We start from the raw sequence: 27,281 nt of genomic DNA on the forward strand, positions 1-27,281 counted from the left end.
CAGGACTATCTGGGTTAATGTACAACAGTTAGTCCTACATAATGGGCGTAGAGGAATTAAAGATTAAAAGATCAATGTGTGATGCATACAACATCTTCCACAATCATACCTTAGCAAAAGATCTTGCCTAGAACCACAGAAAATTTTGTTTCTGTGCAAAATTGCTAAGTGGGCCAAAGGCTGCTATACAGTCACCCATTGACCAGTGTGGTGTAGCAACAGAAGACGGGAGGGAGGGTACAAGTTTTAAATGTCACATTTAAGAAATCATTCACCAAGGAGGATCATACAACATACTGTTGCTTGACCCCCACACAAGCTCTTGTATGTGGGCATAATAATAGGTGCTCCAGATTTGAGAACCAACTGAAAAAGTTGAAAACAGCAAAGTTGGCAGGTCCAGATAGAATCCCAATTCAGTTTTACAAAAGAGTATTCTACGTCATTGGCCCCTTACTTAACTTGCATTTATCGCGAATCCCTCACCCAGTGCAAAGTTCCAAGGGAGTGGAAAAAGTGTACTTATATAGGAAGGGTAAAAGAATGGACCCGAAAAATTACATACCAAAATCCTTAACATCGGTTTGCTGTAGAATTGTTGAACATATCTGAGTTTGTATATAATAAATTACATTGAGATGGAAAAGCTTCTCTCCACAAAATAAGAATGGCTTTAGAAAGCACCACCTGTGTGGAACTCAGCTTGCCCCTTCCCACATGACGTACTGCAAACCATGGGTGAAGGGCAGGAGGCAGATTTGATATTCCTAGATTTCTGGAAAGTGTTTGACACGGTGCCATACTGCAGGCTGTTAGCGAAGGTCTCAGAGCATATGGATTAGGTTCCCAGAAATGGGGGTAGCTTGAAGACTTCTTAAGTAACAAAATTCAGTATGTTTTCCTCAGCAGCAAGTGCCCAGAGATATGTATATCATCAGTAGTGACCCAGGGACACGTGGTAGGACCGCTTTCATTCTCTAGACACGTAAATGACTTGAAAGAGCGTGAGCAGCAATCTGTGGCTATTTTCTGATGACACTGTGGTGCTAGGGAAAAGTGTTATCATTTAAAATGACAGGAGAAGGATATGAAATGACTTCTAGTTGGCGTTATGAATGACAGCTCACTCTAAATGCAGAAAAATTTAATTAAGGCTTATGGGTAGGAAGAACAATCCCATAATGTCCAAATACAGCATTACTAGGATGCTGCTTGACACAGTCAACTCAGTCACATACCTAGGTGTAACTTTGTGAAGCAATGTGAATGGGATGAGCACTTTGAGGATGGTAGCATGGAAGGCACTTGGTCGGCTTCAATTTATAGGGTGAATTTTAGGGAAGTGCAGCTCATCTACAATAAAAACTGTTTATAGGACACTAGTGCAACCCATTCTTGAGTTAGTTTGAGTGTCTGGGATTCCCACCAGGTCAGATTAAAGGAAACTCGCAAAGCAATTCAGAGCCTGTTTATAGGACACTAGTGCAACCCATTCTTGAGTATAGTTTCTGTTTCAGAGGTGTGTTGGAAGATTTGTTACAGGTAGGTTCAATCAACATGCATGTATTGTGGATATGCTTTGTGAACTCAAATGGTAATCCCTGAAGTGAATACAATATTTTTTTCATGAAATGTTACTGAGAAAATTCAGAGAAGTGGCATTTGAAACACTGCGAATGATTCTCCTGCTGTCGAGAAACATTTCACAAAAGGTCCACGAAGATAAGAGAAATTAGGGCTCCTTCAGATGCATATAAACAGTTGCCTTTCCCTTGCTCATTTTGCAAGTGGAAGAGGAAAGGAAATCACAAGCAATGGTATGAGATACCCTCCAAAATGCACCATACATTGGCTGGTGGGGTATTATGTAGATATAGATTATTTCAGTGTACTGAAATAATGAGCGTATGGCATTGTTGGCTGGGAGGCCCCATGCGGGGGAGTTCGGCAGCCATGTCACAAGTCCTTTTTAGCTGACGCCACTTTGGCGACTTGCGGGTCAATGATGATGAAAATGACACACACACACACACAACACCCAGTCTCCTGCCGGGAATCAAACCCGGGCCCCCTGCGTGATAGGCGGAAATGCTACGGAGGCATACAGTGTACTAGAAACTCAGGTAAAACACTGCAACACAACAAACATACTTTCTGCTGGTGGCAAATCATCAGTTTATAGTCAAAATGTATTTTAGCAAGTTGCTCTCAGTGTCCCAGCAAAGAGACACCCATCAACTTTTAAGTTTACACCAAGAAGGTTAGAATACACGGGATGTTCTAGACCCATTAACATAAAGCCCTGCACTCCATCATACTGTGGAGACCAAAACATTGTGAGTAGCACACACATATTGTATAGTGTCATTCACTGAAATAAAAATGTAAATCTGTGTAGAAATGATTACTTGCTTTATCTAAGGATGCACAAATGGAAGTGAAATGCCTGCTGTTACTTTCTACCAGTAAATGCTTTAGCTAAAATAATACTTTTGGTTCAAATATGGACTACTCACTTCAATGTTTTCAACAACTGACTTCAAAAACTTTGATGCTTAAAGATGTGTAGGTTGTCCGCCCGGTTAGCCGTGCGGTTTAACACACTGCTTTCTGGGCAGGAAGGCGTGCCAGTCCCCGGCACGAAGCCACCTGGCAGATTAGTGTAGAGGTCCAGTGTGCCGGCCAGTCTTTGGATGGTTTTAAGAGTTTTCCATCTGTCTCGGCGAATGTGGTCTGGTTCCCCTTATTCTGCCACATTTACACTATGTCCGTGATTGCTGCGCAAACACTTTCTTGATGTATGCATACACCGTAATTACTCTACCACGCAAACATTGGGGTTACACTCGTATGGTGTGAGATGTTCCTGTGGGAGGTGGAGGGGGGGCTCTACTGGGGGCCGAACTGCACAATAACCCTGGGATTAGTGTGGGACAGTGGTGGGGTGAGTGGACTGCTGTAGCCTGTTGCAGGGTTGTGAACCACTGAGACTACAGCAGGGACGAAGCCTCTCCGTCGTTTTTAGGTCCCCGGTTACATATAATATGTAGGTTCACGACGGACTGCAAGGAAAAGCTGGTGCATAAAGGCATTGTGATGAAATACAGCACACCCATCAAATGTAGCAATATGCTGAGAGCATTCCCGTGAAGCTCAATTTGATTGAACTTCCATATCATGTGTTCGCATCAGAAACTTGCATTTTTTCACTGTTTGTCTCGTACATACAGAATGCTATTTGCACTTTGATTTATAATAAATGATTTTAATGTTTCAGTGTATGATACCTATTTATTTGGCAGAATTTGATGTTGAACTTGTTTTCCTTTGCTGTTGGCAGCTGGTGTCACAGCAGCTGGCCACATCTCGTATATTTGATTTTAATGTTTACAGCTCTTTTTCATTCATACATGATTATCCTGTTCTGTGCTAATTATGTTGGAAGACTTTTCTTTACTTTTGGGAACTGCTGTTCCAGAAAGTAGTAATAATTTCTGTGTATCACAAACTTGATATAAACTGCTAATTTTGTTATTTTATACATCTGTTTATTTTCAATCATTGCCAAAAGATGTTTGCCTCAATTGAGACACACCACTTCGTGGACATGGTATTCATATCAAGAAAAAGTTGTATAGCGTGTGTGAAGCACACATGCAATAAATGGGGAAAAAAAAATCAAGCTTCTTAAGCAGCCGAACTCGCCTCAATCAGCAAAATATTCATTTGAATCGTGATAATGACCCTGCATAAGAAGAACTAGGCTCTAAGTAGAGAGGGCAAGTTTCACATAGGGTTTCAATGAAGGAACTCTTGTCTTGGTCTTAAAAACATAGGTAACACCATCTCCCTTTATTTTAACCTCCTTGGTTTATACAGAGGCTCCCAGTCATAAGTATTCAAAAGACTTTCAGCAGCTGGAAGTACTGACCAATTTTCAAATGCTATCTAGACAGCTACACACCTATGTACAACTGTGCTTGCTGTCTAATATCATCATGACAGTAGAGAAGAAATATCACAACTCACCAACATACACAAAAATGAAAGCTATACCATCTAAAAGGACGAACTCAAATTACAAATAATTCTCAGTCAGTAATATCTAGATATGGCACCACTAACTTAAAATAAGTAAATAACATTAAAAAAGGAAAAAATAACAAGAAATTGTAGAGAGGATTATGCAATACAAAACTTACTTCAACTCAGGCATTGCAGTGTCAAAGTCATGGAAAACTTCAGGTAATGTAATGGCATTCACAGCAGCCTCGCGATGTTCTTCAGGTAGGTCCACCATCCCAGGGCGGAATGCCATCTTTATTTTCACAAAAGCTTCATTGCAGTCAGCAAGCAAATATTTTGCCTTGCGTGAATAAATTCGGACTACTCCAAGAAGCAAGTGACCAGAAGTTCGCAACGCCATTTTTACCTGTGAAACAGAGTTTTAACTTTTACAGTGTAATTTCTGATTTTTTAAATTTTTTTTTAAATGTTGTGTGTGTGTGTGTGGGGGGGGGGGGGGGGGGGGGGTGACATTCATACAAATACAACAAATGATTTATACGTCTGGATCAGCTCAATGAAATAATACTGATGAAGGGAACAAGAAAATGAAATAACAGTTGAAATATTGAAGGCACCGACATACACAGCACTGATCGTGTAAAACAATGGTTTCATTATTTTAAAATAAGGTACTTACACTGAAACACTCAGCATGCATAACACACAGCATAATAATTACAAACAATTTCTCGCATTACAACATTAAATCCTTAATCCCCACAGCTAACTCCTCTGATAGAGTTTTTCATTCTGTGAAAGCTTTTATGCTTGCATCACATATGAGCAAAAAAGATTAAGTACAACTGATAAAAACAGAGTAATATTTTGAGTGTTTGAGACCAAAGCTTCCACTTTCTGCACAAAAATGATCAATTGACAAACCAAACAGGCCTACAGTTAAATAGAAAAATGAAACAAATCATACAGTTATAAGGCAACAGCCAATGTAAGAGAAATAACAGCCAATCACTTTAGGAAAAGGTACCTGTAGAATTAAAAATTTGCGGACATTTCACAGAATGTGATAATCTGTAATTTAGTTCTGGTGTGAATGCACAGCAGTTTGAACTGCTTGTGCATCTTTGCACCACAGGAAATTTTGGTTTGTTTCCCCATAGTTAGCAGACAACATGTAACATTAATCATCGACAGAAGTTACTCTTCATTCACAGGAGAAACAATAAAGTGTCAACTCGATTGATCAATAACACTCATTTGCCTTGACCCATAGTGTAACTACATTGTGTGACATCGAGGTGGCATATGTATTTGAAATGGCTCATGTATGCAGCAGCACTCTCTAGTGTACGACATTTGTCTTCCTAAACTGTTTGAGTGTGTTTTTAGTGATACCAGACGCCTTGAATCCTCTTTGTGATAATGATATTGGAAGTGTTTGTGGCAGTTTTTTAGTGAGTTACTTTGATGTTGACAGTTGTGGGCATTAGACTCGTTTTAGCATTTGGAATATTAGTGTGGTGAATTGCTTATGGTCGGATATTTAATTTCACATATCATTTTTTCTTAATCAAGGATATCACAACGAAGTTCACGAGTATGTTGCTGCATGCCACATATGGGGATGAGATATTGAGGACAATTAAATTCCTATAGCTATACGGAATTTAATTGCCAAGTTCGTGAAGTGGTATTTTTGTGGAGAAGGTATGGGATTGACCAAAGTTGTACCACAGACCTTGGGCCAGAGTGTGTGGTGTTGCTGGTAAGAGAACGTGTGGAGTTCTATCTGGAGGGATTCCTGTTTCGAGAAGTCTAGGCTTGCTATTTGAGAGACTGTGTTGATGACACATTATTTTTTGCTATAATTAGATTGATGTGTTGGCTGGCACTGGTTGGTAAGTATATATTTGTGGTTGTAATTTTTTACTGTGTGTGTATGGTATGTGTCTTTATATGCCTAACTTTGTGTTTCTTGTGTACTGAAACTAGTGTTCATGTAATTTTTAAATGAAATTTTGGGTTACATTTCTGATAATTACTTTGGATTGTGATTGGTAGGTATCAAGGAGTTGCTTTACCCACAACAGCAAAGTTAGCTTTTCGGTATTAGTTATATGAGCAAGTTTTGGTTTCATGGTATTGTAGACATGTTAACTGACGTTTTTGATACTGCCTTCTGTTAATTTTCGTGCTTTCATTATGTGTATTGCTCTCGCCGTTTGGCTCATTATGTGTATTGGCCTCACCTTTTGGCTTGTTGCTGTGCTCCATATTTTAGGGTTCCTGTACGGGTAACACTATTTTTAAATTGAGCTATTTGGGTCAACTGAATATGTAGGCACATCTTTTTTTTCCCTGTATGTTTGTTACATGGCACTTTGTAGTGCAATCTGTTTTAAGAGTTTTTCCACTAGTATTGGTCTTTCAAGTTGAACAATATAGCTCAACCAATGTTACGATTCCAGTTACAGTGTTTTCCTCTTACTGTGTGTTTTTTGAAACTGTTGCATTGATTTCTTTATGTTATTGTTGCATTTTGTATATTTTACTGTTAATCTGATTTTATGGCACTCATCAAAATGCTGCAAGATGTCGCAAGTCATGCCCATTAAAATGCTGCAGAATTTCAACACAGTCACTTGGATGGAAGCCTGAGAAAGTTTTATCAGCAGCATAAGCCAAGAAAGTTGTTAGATGTAAACTAAATGCATTGTCTTGTGGCTCTCTCTCTTTTTTACTAACAAATATTGTAAAAAAAGGAAAGGGGGATAAAGTTGCAACAAAAAAAAGACAATAGTAGCCACTCAAGATACCACACACAACGAAACAGGGGAGAGAGTTATAGTAATGAATCACATCCTCTACAAAAGAAAACCAGTCCGTAGATCTAAGATGTAAATGACAAAATTAAGAAATAAATGAAAGTAACAGATAACAGTAAATACACAAAGAAAACTGCTTTAATCTAGAAAAAAAAATCATGTTCTAAGTACTCAATATTTGAAAACAAAATCAACTCAGCAAACCCAGAAAAAACTAATAATTTTAGCAGTCATAATGATGACTGATGCTTCCTCTACAACTAACATGGCAATAATAAGAAAACTGTATGGGTGCTCATTAACAATCATGAGCATGCACTGTTGTACAGAACATGAGGATCAAGGAAATGCAGTATTACTTGGCTTCAAAAAAAGTACATCACTCAGAAAGAAAGTGCAATCAATGGAGTATGAAACAAGGTTTGTAACTGGATTGAAGATTTCCTGATACTGAGAAAACAGCAAGTAACTTTCGATGGAGAGTAATGAACAGATGTAAAAGTAACAAGTGTCTCACAGGGAAGTGTATTGCTGCCCTTGCTGTCCCCGTTGTACATTAATGACCTCGCAGGTTACACTAACAGTAACCTCGAACTTTATGCAGATGATGCAGTTATCCAAAATTAAGTACTATTTGAATTAGGCCCTAGAAATATTTAGCTAGATCTAGCAACGATTTCAAAGTTGTATGAAAACTGGCAACTTGCTTTATAAGCACAGAAACCTACCACTGTGCACTTACCCAGTTGCAGAATACTAGTATCCTGTGACTGTAGTACCAATGACTGAAACTGGAAGCGCATTAAATCAGAGACATATCTGGCTATAACTTTTTTGGGTATAACAAATTGAATGATCACATAGGCTAAACTTAGGTAAAGCAAGTGGCAGACTTCTACTAGAAAGATGCAGTCAGCCTACAAAGGCAATTACTTGCAAAACAATTGTGCAACTCATCCTAGAATATTGCTGAAGTGTTGGGACCCATACCAAATGATATCAACACGAGATACTGAACATATACAAAGGGCAGCACAAATTGTCCCTGGTTTGTTTGACTCAGGGAGTGTGTCAAGGACATTCAAGAACCATACCCAGGCCACTGAAACTTTGCAATTGACGTATGCGTTTCAAGTTGGCAGCTTAACAGCTAAACAAGTGATGAACAAGGCACTGGGTGTGGGGCGTGCACCAATCCCAGTGTGGTAATCGCTGCCAGTCGTAATGTCAAAGCTCCCATGTTGCCGGCTTTGTTTTATCTGAACAAAAACAACATACATTAAGCATGGCGTCTACTGTGTGTTTGTGTTGTACTGTGATATGTTTCGCTGTGGTCTAGAAATTCCGATACTCAAGGAAAACTTCGTTTGCATACCTGACAATCTTTTGCGTCAAGGTATGCCGGTAGAAAGCGATGCATTGAAGTTACCACAGAGAACTCGCGAGTTTTAAGAGAAGGAGAAAGATTACGCAAGTATTCATGGACAGCCATCAGTTCCTGCCGATAATGTTGTGGAACGAACATCAAAAGCTCTTGAAATTGGAACAAAAACAGTAGTAAGCAATGGAGTGTTATTTCAAAAGTTGAAAGATGTGGATGTGAGCCGTTGAGATTCTGAGCCGGGTGGATATGATACTGTCACCCACTTAAGATTCTTTTAAGACTGGTGCAGTTTGCAGGCATATTTATGCTTACTACAGCAGGAAAGAGTATCTACGGTAACAAACTTTTCAGGAGTAGGAAAACATCACCAAACAGTATGCTGAGAAGTACAGATCTATATTACAAAGTGCTAGAGAAATTCAAAGTCCTGTTAGATATAGCTAATATTGTTAAGGCTCAAAGCAAATTCTTGCACAAAATTGCTCCCAAACACATCAATTCGATTTGTTTTTGTGATAACGACTATAAAGGCGGTTTCGGCACTGATTCCTATTACAGTGACAATGAGGAGTTAGATGGAATTGCACCATCGTCGTCATATAATGGTGAGTGGAAAGCTATGAATATCAGTTATTTATTGTGGCACTGTCACTATAAAACATAGAGCGAGAAGTTACAATCTCAGTTAGTGTTTATTTTGCAAATTATTTACCGTATTGTTTTCAATATATCGATCATTATCAAATGTTTATTTTCTGTATTTCTTTCCTCCATTATCAAAAGCATGTGTTTCACTATTATTATATCTACTAATTATTCCATTATTTATTTGCTGTCATTATGGTAGCAAGTCAAAAAATAAATCTTATATATACCGTCACTGCTCAATAGCTTACATTTAGGAGATGGAACATAAAACCGTATTGTCTGCTATGTATACAGAGGCTCCTGTTGCAACATTGATACTGCAGTACAGCCAACCTAAAGTGACATAATGCAAACTTTCAAGTGCAATGTTTTGCTGGTACTGGTACAGTATTAACTGAGAATGGAACGGCACTACTCTCAGACATGTGGTTACGAGAACTTAAGATTCTGCAACCTCTGTGAAACATGGTCAGGGTGAAAAGAAGAAAAAATTGTATTTCCTCAAGGTGAAACCTACCCAAAAACAAATTAATTTCTCTGAAATGTGCATTAGTCACTTGTAGACTACGGATGTAAACAGAGAACTGACTCTTTACAACTGACTGAGAGCAGTTGGAACTAAAAAACAGTCTCAACCAGATACACATTGGAAAAGCACATTGCTCAAACAAAATACAATATTGTGTGTTCCTTGTAAATCCATGACACAAAATAGCAAAACACACCACAAATAAAATTCGATAACTCTTTTCTTACCAATGCAGATCATAATCACGAAAGAAGAATAAGATATGAAATTATAATTTGATCTATACAGTACAATCCCATTAATCTGAAACAATTGGGACCGGACCGTGTTCGGATTAGCCGGAATTACGGTGACAAGTTTCTAGAATCAAATATACCAAGCAGATAAGTAGGTACACCATGGTAACAAATGGGAACAAGTGTAGGAACAATGGCTCCCTCTCACTCCCTTACCTGAATAAGTTAATGAATGGTGATGAGTCTTTTAGTGAGAGTACAAGTTGGTTGGACAGATTCAAAAAAGTCACGGAATCCATCAGCTAACAATTACTGGAGAGTCACTTTCTTCTGACCGTGATGCAGCGAAGGAATACTTGGGTGAGTTTGAAAAAATGATAAGAGAGGGAAAGTATTCTCCCCACAAATTTGTAACGCTGACAAGACTGGCCTTAATTTTAGGGCATTGCCAACAAAAAGCCTGGCACCAAAAGCAGTAGACCATGCTCCTGGTTTTAAAATGTTGCAAGATTGTGTGACTTTATTAGCGTGCTGATTGGCAAATCTGCTAGGCCCAGAGCTTTTAAAAACTGCAACATGAAGTCCCTGCCTGTATATTATTGCAACCAGAAAAGAACATGGATGGGTTGTAAGCTGTTCAAAGAATGGTTTCATGGCCAGTTTGTTCCCTCTGTTTGATGGTTTTCTAAGGAAAATCATTTGTCTCCCCTTGCAATCCTTTTGATTGATAACGTGCCATCTCACCCCAGCACTGATGAATTATGTGATGAGAAATTGTGCCGATGTTTTTGCCTCCAAATGTTACACTGCTTCTACAGCTGATGAACCAGGGTGTACTGCAAACATTAAAACTAATTTACAGAAAACAATTTTTAAGAATGCTGATCCAAGATGACAGCATTCCTTTAGTGGACAAAATAAAAAAAGACCAATGTGAAAGATGTTGTTTATTGGGCCACTGAAGCATGGCTGAATATTTCAGAAAATACTCGAGAAAATCGTGGAGGAAACTGTGGACATCTCTTGAATATGATACAGATAATCCCTGGATGTGAAGAAGCTACTGAAGGAGACGTACATGAGTGGATGGGGCATGTGTGGAGAATCTTAATGATGCTGATTTAGTTGCTGCTGTGGTTCAAGACCAGGAAGAAGTGGACTGCTGTGACGGAAGTGACAATGAGGCTGAAAGCAACACAGGAGAGCTGGTGCCATACAGTGACACAGCAGAAGCCCTTGACCTTACGCTACGTTATTTGGAGCAACAGCGCATTGCAACACCTGCTGATTTGATGTTTATGAGATGATGGCACAACTATGCGTCATATAACAGACTGTCTTCATTACGCAAAAAAACAATGAGCTTTTGTCATCTAAAAAGTAGGGATAAAATGCTCACTGTATTTTAGTTTGACAGCTTTTCTTGCATTGTTGGAACGTAATGTTTTCTCACCAATCTTTCTAATACATGTTCACTGTACACTTCAAATTAAAACAGTTTACATCACAGTTTTCCATATCCAGAGTAGCATTTTTCATGTTCAGATTGCCGGGATTCGGATTAGGGGGACTCTTCTGAAGTTTGTAACACTGGCATTAATTCAGCAAATAAGCACAGATAAACAACACTACATACCGTTCCTCTGTCAAATAGCATACCTTTGGTTGTAGAATTCCATCAACTGATTTCTCAATATTAGTTTCAAATACATGAGCTTTTGTCAACTTTTTGTCCCAGTGCGCTGCCAGCCATATGCGGGCCAATGGGCCCTTCTTGGCCAAAACAAAATGAGCGTAAAACATGACAACAAAATATCTGGCTGCCACTTAGTCTCTCACACTGAAACAAAACACAATAAAAATTAGTAACACATTTATGTAAATGCTCTGCATAAATGCTCTCCCTCAGCATAAAAAATAACATAATAAGGCCTATTTGAAGAAAATATTTGAGCAATCTATCACGGATAGCAATTACCTGTGTACAGTTTACACTGGGAACTCATCACACGCATTACATGTAGTTAAGCCACATGTACATTAATTACATGCACCATGCTGTTAAATCGAATCTGTAGAAGGGGGATTACTGGGGAGAAGCATGGAACTAAGGGCTTTGTCAACACATTAAGTATTTTGTGAGAATTATGGTTAACAATCAACAACTAAAACTTATAATAACCACAAACAAATAGCGACAACAATTTTTTTACGTTTTTTATTTGTAAATAATTCTAAATGAGCTACAAAAGATTTATAACGTTTTGCTGGAAAACCACGACTTGACTGAACAATTGCCATAGAAGCAACACACCTGGCTTGACACTGAAATTCATCACTTATGTTTCCTGTAGGGCGCTCAAATTATTCACTGATCGTAGCTACAGCAAGTAAACAAGAATTATTTCATAGCTTGCTGGTACTTCCTCGTTCCAACACTAACAGAATATACAATGTCCTATCAAAACTGAACATGTTAACCGTCGAAATTTTTAATAGGGCTGTAAATTTATCTTCCTGCGAATATTACACGATCTAATAAAGAGATATATACTAAAATAACTTTATTAAAATGTAACGCTGATCAGGATGTTCAAAAATGTAACATCATTTTCCTACATACAACTGCCACATTATAAACTTGTACATACCACTTAACAATTCACTTCAGCTGCCAATACTAATTCCAGAATACAGATAAAAGCACGACATAATTTTATCCTAAATGCACACCTGGAATCTTTCGTACACTTTGGTGAACACGTATTTGGCGCCTAATTGTTACACAAAATACAGTTATCGTTTATGTAATTGAAGTAGACATGGATTTACAACAGTGATTACGCCACCTCACTACATTTGAGATAAAGCAAACTTACAAGAAAAATACCGAAAACTTGCACTTCAGATGCTTCGCATCATTCTCGTTGCATCACAGTATCACACTCACTTGATTCGTAAACAAACTAAACAAGATGGCGTCTACGTTGACAAACACGGGCGCCAGTTTCAAAATTTGGGCGGGTCAATGTTAACCGGCAAATAACGAGATCTCGTATCGATTGCCATAATATAACATCATCGATTACTAAAGTTAAAATTAAATAATAGACAAATATTAGGAAGAAAATAATTATTTTTCTGTTTTAGAATAAATTCTAGAATGATTATATCCTGAGAACAAAATAAAATAAATATGCGTTTGTAGGAATTAAAGTCTCTGTCTTCACAAGATGTCTGCTTCCCAAACGCTAAGCTGAAAGCTCAAAGCTGGATAGTGGATTAAAAGAAAGGGTGATGTGGAGTAGAAGTACCCGAATTTTTATCACAACACCAGTAACAATATATTGCTGATTGATTCGAGAAATAATACTATGAGCAGCTGCCTGGTGTCAATTATATTACAGGAGCAGTAAAGCACTATGTAATAAAAAGGAAATATTGTCGTGTGAGAAAGACCTCTTCATAAGGTAGGAGCGGGATTCTGATGGAGGAACCAGCGAAACGATTATGTTTTTGGCGTTTTTCTGCAAAGCAATTACTTCGGAACTTGGCACATAAAATTATTTGCAATCCGAAGATTTTCGTCGATGACCTTATTGTAAATGAGAAAGTGCTCAGGTATGACGATTTGCGATCCAAATGTCGATGAGACAGTAAGACAATATTACCACAACTTGTTGGACGACAGTTGTAATAAATGCTGAAAAGACTGGCATGATAAGAACTCCAGGAAGGACTCCTACTGTTTCACGTTGGCCTTGCAAAATTACAAGAAGCCGTCTTCTTTGGAAGTAGAGGAATAATGTGTGGCTCTAGAATGTGTAGGCCCTGCTAAATCCATTTTTGGCAAGGTACAGTGAATTGCATGACAGCGGATACTTGCCAGTGTACCACATATTAGAGTTTCTTCCCAGTCCTTTAATGTATTCAGAGTGAGAAGAATAACTATGTTGTTAACAGTTCAGTGGACATCCTCGTCAATCATTCTCTGAACAGGAAATGCATTATTTAAATTACCTCTTGTGAAGATCATTAATACCTGTTCAGACTGTTTTCACAGTGAGAGAGGGCCTACTTTTATGTTGTGTGCTAACCTGAAACTCATAGATGTGAATAACTGCCTCGCAGAGTAAGAGCGGTACCAATTAAGCTACCCTACCATGTCTCATGGACAAATTGAAGGCCTAAGTCAGTCAGTGGTGTGCAGCATGTCTAAAATGAAATGGTAGTTCTCATAATTTTGCCCTCTTCTGCAAACAGTTTTATAACATACTCAACACCACATTGTATCAAAGGGAAAATATACTCGAGAAAGTTACAAAGAAACAGAATAGGTAATCTACTTAGAACATTTACAAGTGAAAAAAACGTAATTTTATCCTCGGTGCTTTGGAACTATTAGCTCTTACCTCAGGAAGCAAAGAGTGATAGACTGGGGAAAATTTTAAAAATAAGGAAGGCTGCTCTTTACACAACATGAGAGTGACCCTTCTTTTTTGAGGATGAGGGGAAACATAAACACTGGTAGAGAATACATTTTGAAGTAGCAAGAGTAATATAATCAAATTGACGTGTTGCCTTTTCATCTTCACTGTGCAAAGCGTTGCAATGGAAACCTCTCTGCTTCAAATGGTTGCCAAGTGTTAAAATTTATGAAATAAATTACATTTTATGTTTAACAATGTTTATGTTTAAAAATGTCACTGACTCATCGTCTGCTCCAGATCTAGATTTTGGAGTGCCTCCAAAAATGTGGAATGGGTTAAGTTGTATCTTAATAAGAAAAAGCTATTGCGAGGAACTGTAACAATGATCAGCTGTCATTAAACTGATGTAAATTATTTCTACTTAAGGAGACTAAACATAACATGACAAAAGTAACAGGAAAGCTGTTACTTTGAAAAAAAAAAAAAAAAAAAAGCTGCTGCTTTTTCAGTTACTTTAAAAAGCTGTTGCTTATTTGTTACAGTTTGTGTAATGGAGCTGTGGAATCAAGTGGACACGCGAGCGGCAGCCACAGTTACTGTTTATACTCAGCATTTACACTGGTCTTCATTCCCATGTACTCATCCTGGTAGATCCACAGTCACTGTGAATGGCAAACAGTGATGGGATTGCAAATCTCTGGGCAGAAGATCACAATAAGTACTGGCTACACAGGTGACCCCTTCTGCCTTAAAAACAAGTTCGAGATACTGCCTAATGCTTGAAGTACATCTGAGCCAGCACAGGACACCATGTCTTTTGAGGCAGGTGATGGAGCCCCTTAGGGTATTAGTGGACACGTCGGGAAGGAAGGCCACTGTTTACATTTCCGTGTTGGAGGGGGGGGGGGGCGTATTGTTCAAGACATGGAAGAGGCCCTGCTGGTAATACGTGCTGAGTGCACCCAGCAGTAAATCGTGACTAATGCTGGCACGAATGGCACCTGCTGCCAGGATTCAAAGCCTATACTCTGTTTGTGTAGATGGCTGGCTCATTGATGAAGACAGTTAACAATGGCTGTGGCATGGAAGCACAACTAGTATTTTGCAACGTCATTCCTAGAACTGAGCATGGTCCTGGTTTGGAGCTAAGTGATAGGCTTAAACCAGAGGCAATCTTGGTTTTGGATTTCTTGGCCTCTGCTCTCAGATAGAGAATTGTAGAACCCTCCTAATAGGTCAGGCATGCACAATACACATGAAGTAGTTACTAGGATAATGGAGTATGCATGGCATGACTTTGTGGGTTTTGTTAGGTTAGAGAAATCCCTCCATTGCCTTTCAGACAGGGAAGAATATCAGCCTCATTAACTGCAGAGAGTAACATTCTTCATGGCAGATTGGAGAAAGAAAGTGTTAATATTGTATTAGCTAACTGCAGGAGTGTCCATGAAATGTCTCAGAACTAATCACACTGGGAAACGGTAATGATACTTGCATAATACCAAGGGTGGAAGGCTGGCTGAAACCAGAAGTTGATAGCAATGTAATTCTAAATTCTGGTTGGAACATGTAAGGCAAAGATGGGTTGGACACCATTTGCGGAGGTGTGTATATAGCATGAAAATAGTGTGCAAATATCTAGTGAACGTAGTACAGATTTTGAATGTGATGTAGTACGGGTAAAGGTAAATCTTAAAGGGAATCAAAAATGGCAAACATTTCACAGGAAACTTGAAGAAAGTTGCACATAAATTTCCTGGTCATGTTATGGTATTAAGGGGAGAGTACAACTTACCAGGTATAGACTTGTAGAGTCATCTGGCAGGTAGGAGATACTGGGAATCATGTGAAATTGCTTTCAGAAAATTACCTTAAATAATTAACCAGAGAACCAACTCAAGTAAGTGACTTCTTAGATCTCTGTTTACCAGTAGGCCTGAACATTTTGACTCATTGTAGAACACAGAACCAGTGATTATAAAGTCATTACTGTATCACTGAATGCAACTGTAAATAAGAATGTCAAGAAAGGTAGGAAGATATTTTTGCTTAGCAATTGTGACAAAAAAAGACACAGATTGCCTGAATAGTTAACAGAAAACATTCATCTCTGGCACTGAAAATACGATAAGTTGGCACAGTTCATGAGTGCTATACAATGTGCCGATCAAAGTTATGATTTGATTTTACTTTGATTTTATTTTATTTTGTGTTCCATAGGTCCAACTGAGTCAGTTTTTTACATATACAAAATTATGATCTTATAACATATACAGACATTTGAGTACATAATTATATAAAAATTTACACAGCAATTTCTTTGGGCAGCAATACAGATAAAAGAAGATATATATTTTCGTAGAATCATTAAAGCACAACAGAAAAGCAGATACAGGGCGCAAGCGGATATAGAGCTCAAGTTAAATAACATTCTTAGTGGCATCATTTCAACTTGTATTATATAATATTAAAATCTTACAATTAATTTATTTAAAAATTCATGTATACTGTAAAAAGCTTTTTCTAGCAGAAATATTTTTAACGCTTTCTAAACTTACTCTTATTATAAATCTCTGTCTTTATTTCAGGAGGAAGAGCACTGAAGAGCTTTGTTCCAGTGTAGTGGACACCCTTTTCCACCAAGCTCAGATTTCTAGGCACGCTGTGTATGTCATTCTTTTCATGATAATTACTGTTTGGTTGGAACATATCTATATTTTTATAGACAAAACAAATAAGAGAAAAAATATTTTGGCATGTAGTTGTGCATGTTTTAAGTTTTTGGAAGCTATTTCTATATGAGTCTGTTAAGCACAGTCCACATATAACTCTTAAAGCTCACTTCTGAGAAATGAATACTTTCCTTGCTAATGGCTGGTTACCCCAAAAAATAATGCTGTATTCAACGAGTGAGTAAAAATAGCCATAGTATGCCACTTTTGCAGTGTTAGGTTCAACACATGTAATGACAACCCATAAAGCCTACGTAGCAGAGCTAAGCCTCTTACAGAGATCTATAATATGCAAGACCAGTTCATTTTCTTGTCAATGTGCACTTCAAGAAATTTTGTTGTTTCCATTCTTTCTATTAGCTGATTACCACATGTTACACTTAGTTTTCTATCCTTTTCTGTTTTTGTACAGAAATGAATAAAATTGGTCTTACTGGAATTTAATGAGAGACCGTTCACCTTGAACCAATTAACCACATCCGAGAGTATGTGAGTAATGGATCCCTCAAGATTACTATTTGTTCTACTGCTCATAAAAATTGTGGTGTTGTAAGCAAATAAAGTAAATTTACATGGCAGGCTTGTACATGATGGTATATCATTTATAATAATCAAGAATAATAGCTGCCCAAGAATTGAGCCCTGAGGCACTCCACATGTAATGGAACTCTGTAAGAAAGTGCAGAAACATCACATACTCCACCTGAGCTATTCAATAGAACTTTTTGTTTTCTGTCTTGGAGATATGACTGTGGCCAATTACCTGCAACACCACTTACTCCTACTAATTCTGCTTGGGAGGCATCCAAAATGGTTCGACAGCATTACAGAGCTGCTCCGAAAGCAAAGAGATTTAAACACAGCCAAAGCCCCATAAACAAATAAAAACTGAATGAAGCCAAAATTAACATAAGGAGAGCCATGCATAAAGTGTTCAGTGAATTTGAAAGTAAAATTCTGTCTACTGACAGAAAACCCTAAGACATTTTGATATTATGTTAAATAAATAAACAGATCAAAGTCACATATCCAGACACTCTGCGGCCATAATGGCATTGAAATGGTGTAAGATTGACAGAAGACCAAAATACTGAACACCTTTTCCCAAAACTGTTTCAAGGAAGAACATTGTACTGCATTTCCTCCTCTAAATCATTGCACAAACTTCAAAATGACATATATCTAACTAAGTGACTACGGAAAGAAAGTGAAGTGACCTCACTCAACGGAGAAAAGACTATGGGTGATGGGATACTTGTATGATTCTGCATAGTGTACGCAAAGGGAGTTGCTCCTCTTTTGGTAGCAGTGTTTTGTAGGTATCTGGAAGGGCAAAGTGTTCCTAGTGATTGGAAAAAGTGCAAGTCATTCTCTTTTTCAAGAAGGGTCGTCAGACGCACAAAATGATATGCCTATAATATTGATGTTAGTGTACTATATAATTTTGGAACGTTTTATACTCAAATATTATGAAATTTCTGGAAACCAAAAATCTCCTATATAGAAATCAACATGAATTTCACAAGGAATGGTCATTTGAAACCCAGCTCATCCAAGAGATCCAGGAAGCAATAGATAGCAAAACCCAGGCTGTGTAGTGTTCTTATCCTTCCAGAAGGCTTTTCATACAGTTCCACACTGCCACCTAAGGAACAAAATATGAATAGACAGAATGTAACTGGATTGAAGAATTTATAGTAAATATAACACAGCATGTCAGTCTTAACAGAGAATAAGTTCCAGTCGTAGAAGTAACTTCTGGTTAACCTGATGTAAGTCAGCACTGGTCACAGTATATAAAAATGACCTAGTGAATAACATTGGTAGTTCCGTGAGATGTTGCATGTCTGATGCTGTTGTTTAGAAGTCATCACTACAAAATTGTACTGAAATCCAGAAAGACCTGCAAAGGATCAGCACTTGGTGTAGGGACTGAGAGTTGACTCTCAACATAAATAAATTTAATGTATTGTGCATAAATAGGTAGAAAGACCCTTTATTGTATTACATGGCAGCAGAATAATCACATCTACAAAATATCTAGGATTATATGTATGAAGCAATTTAAAGTGGAACAACCACATAAAACTATTTGCAGGTAAAAATAAAACAATGGAAAATCCAGGATGTAATGAAACAATATTAGAGAAGGAAAATTGCTACTTATCATATAGCAGAGATGCTGAGTTGCAGATAGGCACAACAAAAAGATTTTCGCACTTAAAGCTTTCGGCCAATGTCCTTTGTCAACAACACACACACACACACACACACACACACACACACACACACACACACACACACACACACACACACACACACACACACTCGTGCAAATGCAACTCACACACACAACTGCAGTCTCAGGCAACTGAAACCACACTGCGAGCAGCAGCACCAGTGCATGATGCGAATGGCGACTGGGTGAGGGAAAGGAGGAGGCTGGGGCGGGGAGAGGGGAGAGAGTATGGTGGGATTGGCAGACAGTGAAGTGCTGCAGGTTGGGCAGTGTGCAGCGGAGGGGGGGGGGGGGGGGGGGAGGAAGTAGTGGAAAAGGAGATCAATAGAAAGAAAGAAATAAAAAGTACTGGGTGTGGTGGTGGAATGATGGCTGTGTAGTGCTGGAATGGGAGCAGGGAACAGGCTGGATGGGAGAGGACAGGAGGTTACGGGAACGTAGGATGTATTGCAGGGGAAGTTCCCACCTATGCAATTCAGAAAAGCTGATGTTGGTGGGAAGAATCCATATGGCACGGGCTGTGAAGCAGTCATTGAAATGAAGGCTATCATGTTTGGCAGCATGTTTAGCAACAGGCTGGTCCACTTCTTTCTTGGCCACAGTTTGGCAGTAGCCATTCATGTGGACAGACAGCTTGTTGTTTGTCATGCTTACATAGAATGCAGCACATTGAATGTGGACAGACAATTTGTTGGTTGTCATGCTTACATAGAATGCAGCACATTGGTTGCAGCTTAGCTTGTAGACCACATGACTGGTATCACAGGTAGCCCTGCCTTTGATGGGATAGGTGATGTCAGTGAATGGACTGGAGTAGGTGGGGGTGGGAAGATGTATGGGACAGGTCTTGCATCTAGGTCGATTACAAGGGTATGAGCCATGAGGTAAGGGATGGGGAGCATGGATTGTGTAAGGAATAGGTCGATTACAAGGGTATGAGCCATGAGGTAAGGGATGGGGAGCATGGATTGTGTAAGGAAGGATGAATATATTGTGTAGGTTCGGTGGATGGCAGAATACCACTGTGGGAGGGGTGGGAAGGATTGCGGGTAAGGCAGATGCCAGACAGATTTATGTAAGAGTTCTCAGATAGTGTACCCCAAAGGAGGTAGGTTAAAAAAGCTTATTAGACCAAAACTTGACACTGCTCATCAGTCTGAGACTGAAGATCCAAAGAAGACCAGCATTTTTCATTGCAGGATCATTTAGTAAATGCAAAAGTGTTATGGAGATGGTCAACCAACTCCAGTCACAGATACTACAAGAGAAGTGTTCTGCATCATGTTGTGGTTTACAATTAAAATTCCAAAAGCATATGTTTCTAGAAGATTATTAATTTCTCCATGTTTGGAGAATTATTTATTATTGCATTACCATAGCACAGTTTTCAGATCCACTAGAAAATAGCTTCAATACAAAAGTCAAACTCAGCTGTGAACTAAAATAAAGAACTTTTTAGCATCTGGTGCAGTTGTTCCGTAAATTAGGTACTAGAAGAGTCAATCAGTATATTGGTTCCTCCTACATGTATGTCATGAAAAGGCCATGAATGTAAAATTAGAGAAATTTAAGTTCTTGTGGAGGTTTACCAACAAAGTTTTTCACAAACTTTTTGCGACTTGTACAGGAAAGGGGGAAGTGACAGTGATACACAAAGTACCCTCCACCACATGGCATAAGGTGGCTTATAGAATATAGATATACAGAGTTGACAGAATGTAGTTCCCTATTTTGAATTTCCATTTATGAGCTATGTGTAATAGTGATGAAAGTTATCTTGTTTTAGAGATTAAAATATGCCATTTTTTCACATTTTTCTTAGATCCTGTGAAGCTTTTGATGCTCTTTTGAAGCCTCAGAGATGTCAGGATGATTAAGCCTTGAGGAGAGAGCCAAAATTCCAGTTAAAAATTTCCACAGAAAATTAATGACTACCAGAAGTGTTGTGGACATGAAAAGATTAGGGATGTCCTCAACTTTGGTATCAGAGGAGAAGGTGGCCACAATGAGGTGAAAGTTCAAGCAAAACTCTTCAAAATCAATAAGGCAAGCTGCAAGAGGAAGTAGCATTTCACCCTGTTTGTATGTGCAATTCTTCACAAGGTTCTTTAGGAAGGTAGTAGTAAATGTACCTGTTCGTTTAAGATAGTGTCTAGAAAATACTGAAGCATATATTGAGTTGTAACTTTTGGAATGATAATGACATATAATAAACTATATGTGTGCAAAAAACTGAGTTTATGCCTACACCATTTTACAAGGGGAAAAGTATTAAGAATAGATACTTTCATTGCACCCACCCCATAGGTGTAAATGTCTACACCACCACACTTATGTTTACCATGGAAGAATAGTTAGCTACACTTATAACAGCACAGGCCAATTTACATTTAACTTTGCTACTTGCCATGTAGCTAACAGGAACCTCCAATTCCTTTTATGAAGCCTTTGTAAGGGAGGGGTGTTCGGACACAGGGAGACTGATTCTTCTCCCCTCATTTGGTCACATCTCATGTAGCATAGACTGTATCTGAATGATTCTTGTAAGAGTCTGTTTGTTGCCTAATTGCCAGAAGCGTCTGGTCTGATCAAAGTGCTAACCATCATATCCCAGAAATTTCAGTTGTTTTCACTCTGTGTTTTTGGGATAAATTTTTCTGACAGAAGAACTGCAAAATAAATGTAGTCAGAGTTAAAACAGCCACTTGTCCTACAGTAGGATGAAATTGTGGACCAGAAAGAATCTAATTTAGTATTTTTCATCAAAACTTAAGAAGTATTCTTAAACAAAAAGGATGAACTTCTAATACAAATACAAGAAATAGTGCAAAGAGAATATTAACAGGTACTGTATACTCTGAACATCACTTGGAAGTAACTGAAATCGAACAGTTATTTATGAATGGACAAGACCTAATAGAATGCCATTATAGAATCAGTAAAAAGAAAGAGACAATAACTTATATACAAAAAACTGAAGTTAAGTCGCAGAAGTTACAGATCGGGAATATTGTGTTGAACAACTCTTTACATGCTATTCCACAGCATCAGGTTTACAAACACACAAGATTATAGTACTGAATTTTTACAAGTCACCAGCAGGAACTATCTTAAATAGAATATATGTTCTTCATTCTCACAATCATGTTCCCAGTTATGGCTGAAGGTCATAACATAATAGCCACGGCCACCTTGTTTCAACAGCCAACGGCATTAAGCAATTTAGACGTAGTGGTAACACTTCTTCATCTTCTTCTTCTTCTTCTTCTTCTTCTTCTTCTTCTTCTTCAGTAGCACTACAGCCCTTGGTGAGCCTTGGCTTGTCTAATGATCTTCCTCCACGTTTCTCGGTTGTTTGCTGCTCTTTTCCACCAGTGGACTCCCATACTGGTGAGATCCACTATTATGTCATCAATCCATTTTCTTCTGGCTCTCCCTTTTCGCCTAGCTGAAAGGATCACACCTTTCATGATTTTCTTTGGAATTCTATCCTCTGCCATTCCCTCCATGTGTCCTAGCCATTGTATTTGCTGTGATTTCACAAATTTTACTATGTCTCTATCTTGTATTAATACTTGTATTTCGGCATTGTAACATAATCTCCAGCCTTCTTCCTCCCACATTGGACCATAGATTTTGTGTAGTATTTTCTGCTCAAAGGTTCTTAGTGCGTTTTTGTCATGTTCTGTCAACATCCATATCTCTGTCCCATATGTGATAACTTGGGCAGAGTAGGGAGTTACATATTAGCAGTTTTGTTTTTCTTGTTTCAAGGCTACTTCTGAAAAATTGCATATTTGCAAAGTAAGCTCTGTTTCCTAGTTGTATTCTTTCTCTTATAGCCTTTCCAATACTGTTATCATTTGTTATTAGGGCTCCCAAGTAGTTAAAAGAGGACACTCCTTTGAAGCATTTCCCATTGATGTTTAGGTCTTTAGGGGTTCGTCTGGCCTCAGAGTGCGACATTACCATATATTTTGTTTTGTTTTCATTTACTATGAGGCCAATTTTTAAGTCTTCTGTTTCCATTGCCCAGTATGTTTCTTGGAATGTAGTGATATTTCTTCCTACTCTAGCAATGTCTTCAGCATATGCACATATCTGGCTAGTTTTCATAAATATGATGCCTCTTTTGTTGATTTTATTTGTGTTATAACTTCAAGTTGAACTAATGTATTTCAAGGATGACACGATACATGTAAGTCACAGATCAAGTAGACAAAGTAAGGCGTGTGTACACTTAAACAGTCAAATCAGAACTGAATCCAAGTCTAGCGGCCGTTGGCTGGCTGGCTGCTTAGGTGGCGCTGCTGCTGCATGGCTGGCAGACAGCGCCGCATGTAGAGGATGCTCGTAACTGCGCGAGCGGCACTTTGAAAGATCGGTGAGTTACAACACTTTTCCCCCCTTTGAAGTTTTTGCACATGTCTTGATGGAGGTGGCCTGTAGATGGCTAACGTCCATAGGTGTTGTTTGACTGGCCATGAAGTCTCGAGGAGGAGGCTTCCTGTACGGACGGAAGTGTCCACAATGATAACGGGTCAAAATGTGTTATAACAGGAGACATGGGCGATGTGTCCACGTCCGTAGGAGAAGGAGGCGAGTAGAGTTGTTCCGACAGATGGTGGTCATCTGGTTCCTGCATGGGCACGTCTCCTGTTGGCGTCGGTTCTTGTGCTGGCACCGAGATGATGGTGAGAGAACTGCGTTGTGAGTAATGAGAGATTCCAGGATCCCGAGCTTCAGGTAGAGCCGAAGGTGGCATAGCGGCATCTGGAACAGGCTTTGCCGGCACACGAGGCCGAAGCTGGTCCGAATGACACTCTGCAACACCCATGTCTGTCTGGATTTCATACAGGCGTCGGCCACAGTGTTGTAAGATGCAGCCAGGACTCCATTTTGGCCGCCTGCCATATCCCCGTACCCATACAAGGTCACCGGCGGTGAACCGGCCAAGCAAAGGCACCCGCGGCCGCGAAGTAGAAGGCCGCAGAAGATGAAGTAGCATGCGGGGCTGTCAGCCATGTAAGAGCTCAGCTGGGCTGTGGTCCCCCATGGGGGTGAAACGGTAAGAAGCCAGAAATTGGAGAAGCGCATCATCAGCAGCAGAAGAAGTCAGGAGTTTCCTCATCTGAGCCTTAAATGTGTGGACCAGATGTTCAGCCTCACCGTTTGACTGTGGATGGAACGGAGGGGCCGTGACATGCATGACGCCGTGACGGGCACAAAAATCCGCAAAATCGGAAGAGGCAAATTGCGGACCATTATCAGTAACAAGAGTAGAGGGAAGCCCTTCCAATGAGAAAATGCGAGCTAGAGCATTTGTGGTTGCCGTGGTGGTAGGCAACGTGCAGCGGACAATGAAAGGAAAGTTAGAGTGGGCGTCAATAACGAGAATCCAATAATTGCCTAAAAAAGGTCCCGCGTAGTCAGCATGAATACGCTCCCAGGGCTTCTCAGGCGAAGGCCATGGTGACAAAGATGACTGTGGGGCAGTGGCCTTTGACGCACAAGGGCCGCAGGCAGTGACCATGTGTGCGATTTCAGAGTCGATGCCGGGCCAGTACACATGACGGCGTGCCAGAGATTTTGTGCGAGGGACACCCCAGTGCCCTTGGTGAAGGAGGCGCAAGAGCAAAGCACGCAAACACGCAGGTACCACAACACGCGGCAAAGTATTTTCGGTGGAAAGGAGGATAACACCATCCATAGCCTTGAGATGGTAACACAAAGTGTAGTAGTTCCGCAACGGATCAGATGTCTAGCGGACGGACGATCTGGCCAATCCTTCTGAATATCCGGGAGAGGGTAGGGTCAGAACCCGTAGCAGCCGCCGGCCGGTCCCCGGTGATGGGGAACCCGTCCACAACCCGCTGCTCGGCAACATCCAGGTGGAAACACAAAAGTTCGTCCCTATCGAATGCCAGATCAGGACCCATGGGAAGGCGAGACAGTGCATCAGCATTTGCATGTTGAGCTGTCAGCCGGAAATGAATCTCATAATTGAAACGAGACAAGTAAAGAGCCCAACGCTGGAGGCGGTGTGCAGCCTTGTCGGGAAGTGACGTAGATGGATGAAACAAGGAAACAAGTGGTTTGTGATGTGTAACAAGATGAAATTTGGATCCATAGAGAAAAACACCAAACTTATGAAGAGCGTAAGTAATGGCCAAAGCTTCTTTTTCAATTTGAGAATACTTTCGTTGGGCATCCGTGAGCGTTTTGGAGGCATTAGCAATGGGTTGTTCAGAACCGTCAGAAAAACGGTGCACAAGGACTGTACCAACCCCGTACTGAGAGGCGTCCGTGGCAAGAACAAGATGTTGGCCAGGTCGATAAGTAGCCAGGTACGGGACCTGTTTTAGCATAGTCTTCAATTTCTGGAAAGCCCCATCGCATGACGCGGACCAGTGAAAAGGCATGTTTTTATGCAACAGGCGATGCAACGGCTGAGCCACAGAAGCAGCAGACAGTAAAAACCTGTGGTGGTAGGTTATTTTCCCCAAGAAGGCCTGCAGTTCCTTAACAGATGTAGGGCAAGGAAGGGCATCGATCGCAGCGATGGTTTGCTGAAGCGGACGAATACCATCCCGAGAAAGTTGAAACCCCAAGTACGTGATAGATGCCTGAAAAAATTTTGATTTCTGAAGATTACACTTAAGACCGGCAGTCTGTAAAGGTCGGGACACACATGTCCGGGCCATGTCAGGGCCAAGCGTCGGATGAGTAACGGCTGTGCTCCGGTCCGTTCCTGCAGGGGCCACACATGACCGGGACACGTCCGTGTCTTTGTTGTTCCTTGTAGTGACTCGGACGCGGTGATCTGTGTTTCTGTTTGTGAAAGCTGTAAAACATGTTCACTAATTTTCGTAATAGTGAATTAGGACTTGTAGCACTTGCTTTAGACAAAGAGGAAAAAGAACGAAGGCAAACAAGAAGAAGAAAATTATGGATCCACAGTGCCTGGAAAACAAGACCAGTACAGGGAGAGTTTCGAACATTATTTTCTCATCTCATAGATGATGAGACTAAGTTTTATGAATATTTTAGGATGACGCAGTACACCTTCTGTGAACTTTTAAAGAAACTAGAACCAAGACTGAGAAAAAACGACACTTTCTGGAGAGTATCAGTTTCACCCAAAGAACGACTGGCTGTTTTTTTAAGGTAGGTTAAAGAAAAGTACACAGAACACAAATAAATAAGAAGTTTTAAGGACAGCATTTTTATTTTATTACTTTAGTAATTGAAAGATAAATACATAAGTTAGAAAATAATACAGTTAAATTTCTACTACCCTAAGAAAAACAAATTAGGACTATTCAGTGAATTAGTTTCTCAAGCTGATGAGGATGCACAGGAACTTGGAGGATGATGGCTTTGGTTATTTATATACGAATTGTGGGAATTCCTTTGCAGGTCCAAAAGCTGCTGTGTAGGTTCGGTTGACACGTTTTCCACAGGTGAAGGATATGGTGTTGAAACAGATTTTGCTGAGGAATTGGAGGATGATGGAGTGAATTGATGGACTGATACATCATTCATGAGTTGCTTCAGTTCAAAGTCTTGTACAATTGAAAAAATCCTACTTTTAGCTTGATGAAAAAGTAGTGAATGCAACGATTTTAGGGCTGGTGCTATACCAGCCAAAAAGCGTCAACTGGGTTTTGTATTTCTCTCTGTTTTTCAGCTTTTTTTCTGCCAAAATGTAAGCCATGAGCTGGCTTGATGCTGATTCTTGTGGTTTAACCCCACGCTGAAATTTTCGTTTCAGTGGTGGTTTCATAAATGTGTTCTTATTGCAAGTGACAGACGAATGAGCTGAGGACGTCTGGGAATGCTGAGTGTGCTCTATCAAATTCTCTGTTTCACTACCCTGGGTTTTAATGATCGATTCTTCATCTGCAATGTCTTTTTGTGTAGACTCTTTTTTGTTTTCAACAATAGACTGTTCCTCTTGGGAATCTGTATTTGATTCTTGTTTATGCTCATTATTGTCTTGTGTGTAAGGAACATTGGAAACTGTTTCTCGTTCTACCATGTAAGGTAGCAGGAACTTTAAGAGATCTTCATACTTATATTTATGTTGATGAACAGCAGCTTGTCCTGAAACAGTTTTCCTTTCTGCAGGGTCGTCCTTAGTTGTAGTTGGTCACGAACAGATGCCCCTTTTTTTTTTAAAAAAAAAAAAAAAAAAAAAAAAAAAAAAAAAAAAAAAAAAAAAAAACCCTA

At 39.5% G+C, this 27,281-nt stretch overlaps 1 protein-coding gene and 1 long non-coding RNA gene across 4 annotated transcripts in view; one reads left to right on the plus strand and one right to left on the minus strand.

The window, feature by feature from the left end:
• Positions 1–12,644, minus strand: part of LOC124800707 (double-strand-break repair protein rad21 homolog) — a 69,136-nt gene extending 56,492 nt beyond the window's left edge. The window contains exons 1-3 of one of the 2 annotated variants that reach the window (XM_047263016.1): positions 12,528–12,644; positions 11,308–11,488; positions 4,203–4,432 (exon numbers count right to left, since the gene is read on the minus strand). In XM_047263016.1, the coding sequence (XP_047118972.1) occupies positions 4,203–4,432; positions 11,308–11,451 (374 nt within the window). In that variant the 5' untranslated portion in view covers positions 11,452–11,488; positions 12,528–12,644. Of the gene's footprint in view, positions 1–4,202; positions 4,433–11,307; positions 11,489–12,299; positions 12,482–12,527 lie in introns of those variants that run through there. The other variant, XM_047263017.1, reaches the window with a different exon arrangement.
• Positions 12,645–12,889: 245 nt separating this feature from the next.
• LOC124790785 lies at positions 12,890–21,268 on the plus strand. Of its 2 annotated transcripts, none has more exons than XR_007016340.1 (3): positions 12,890–13,502; positions 16,667–16,744; positions 20,872–21,268. It is a non-coding gene; the product is annotated as an uncharacterized LOC124790785 (long non-coding RNA). The 2 variants fall into 2 exon arrangements; XR_007016341.1 differs by having other exon boundaries at positions 12,890–13,118.
• Positions 21,269–27,281: the final 6,013 nt, after the last annotated feature.

The sequence above is a fragment of the Schistocerca piceifrons genome, chromosome 1 (genome assembly GCF_021461385.2).
Source record: "Schistocerca piceifrons isolate TAMUIC-IGC-003096 chromosome 1, iqSchPice1.1, whole genome shotgun sequence".
NCBI classification, from domain to species: Eukaryota; Metazoa; Arthropoda; class Insecta; order Orthoptera; family Acrididae; genus Schistocerca; species Schistocerca piceifrons.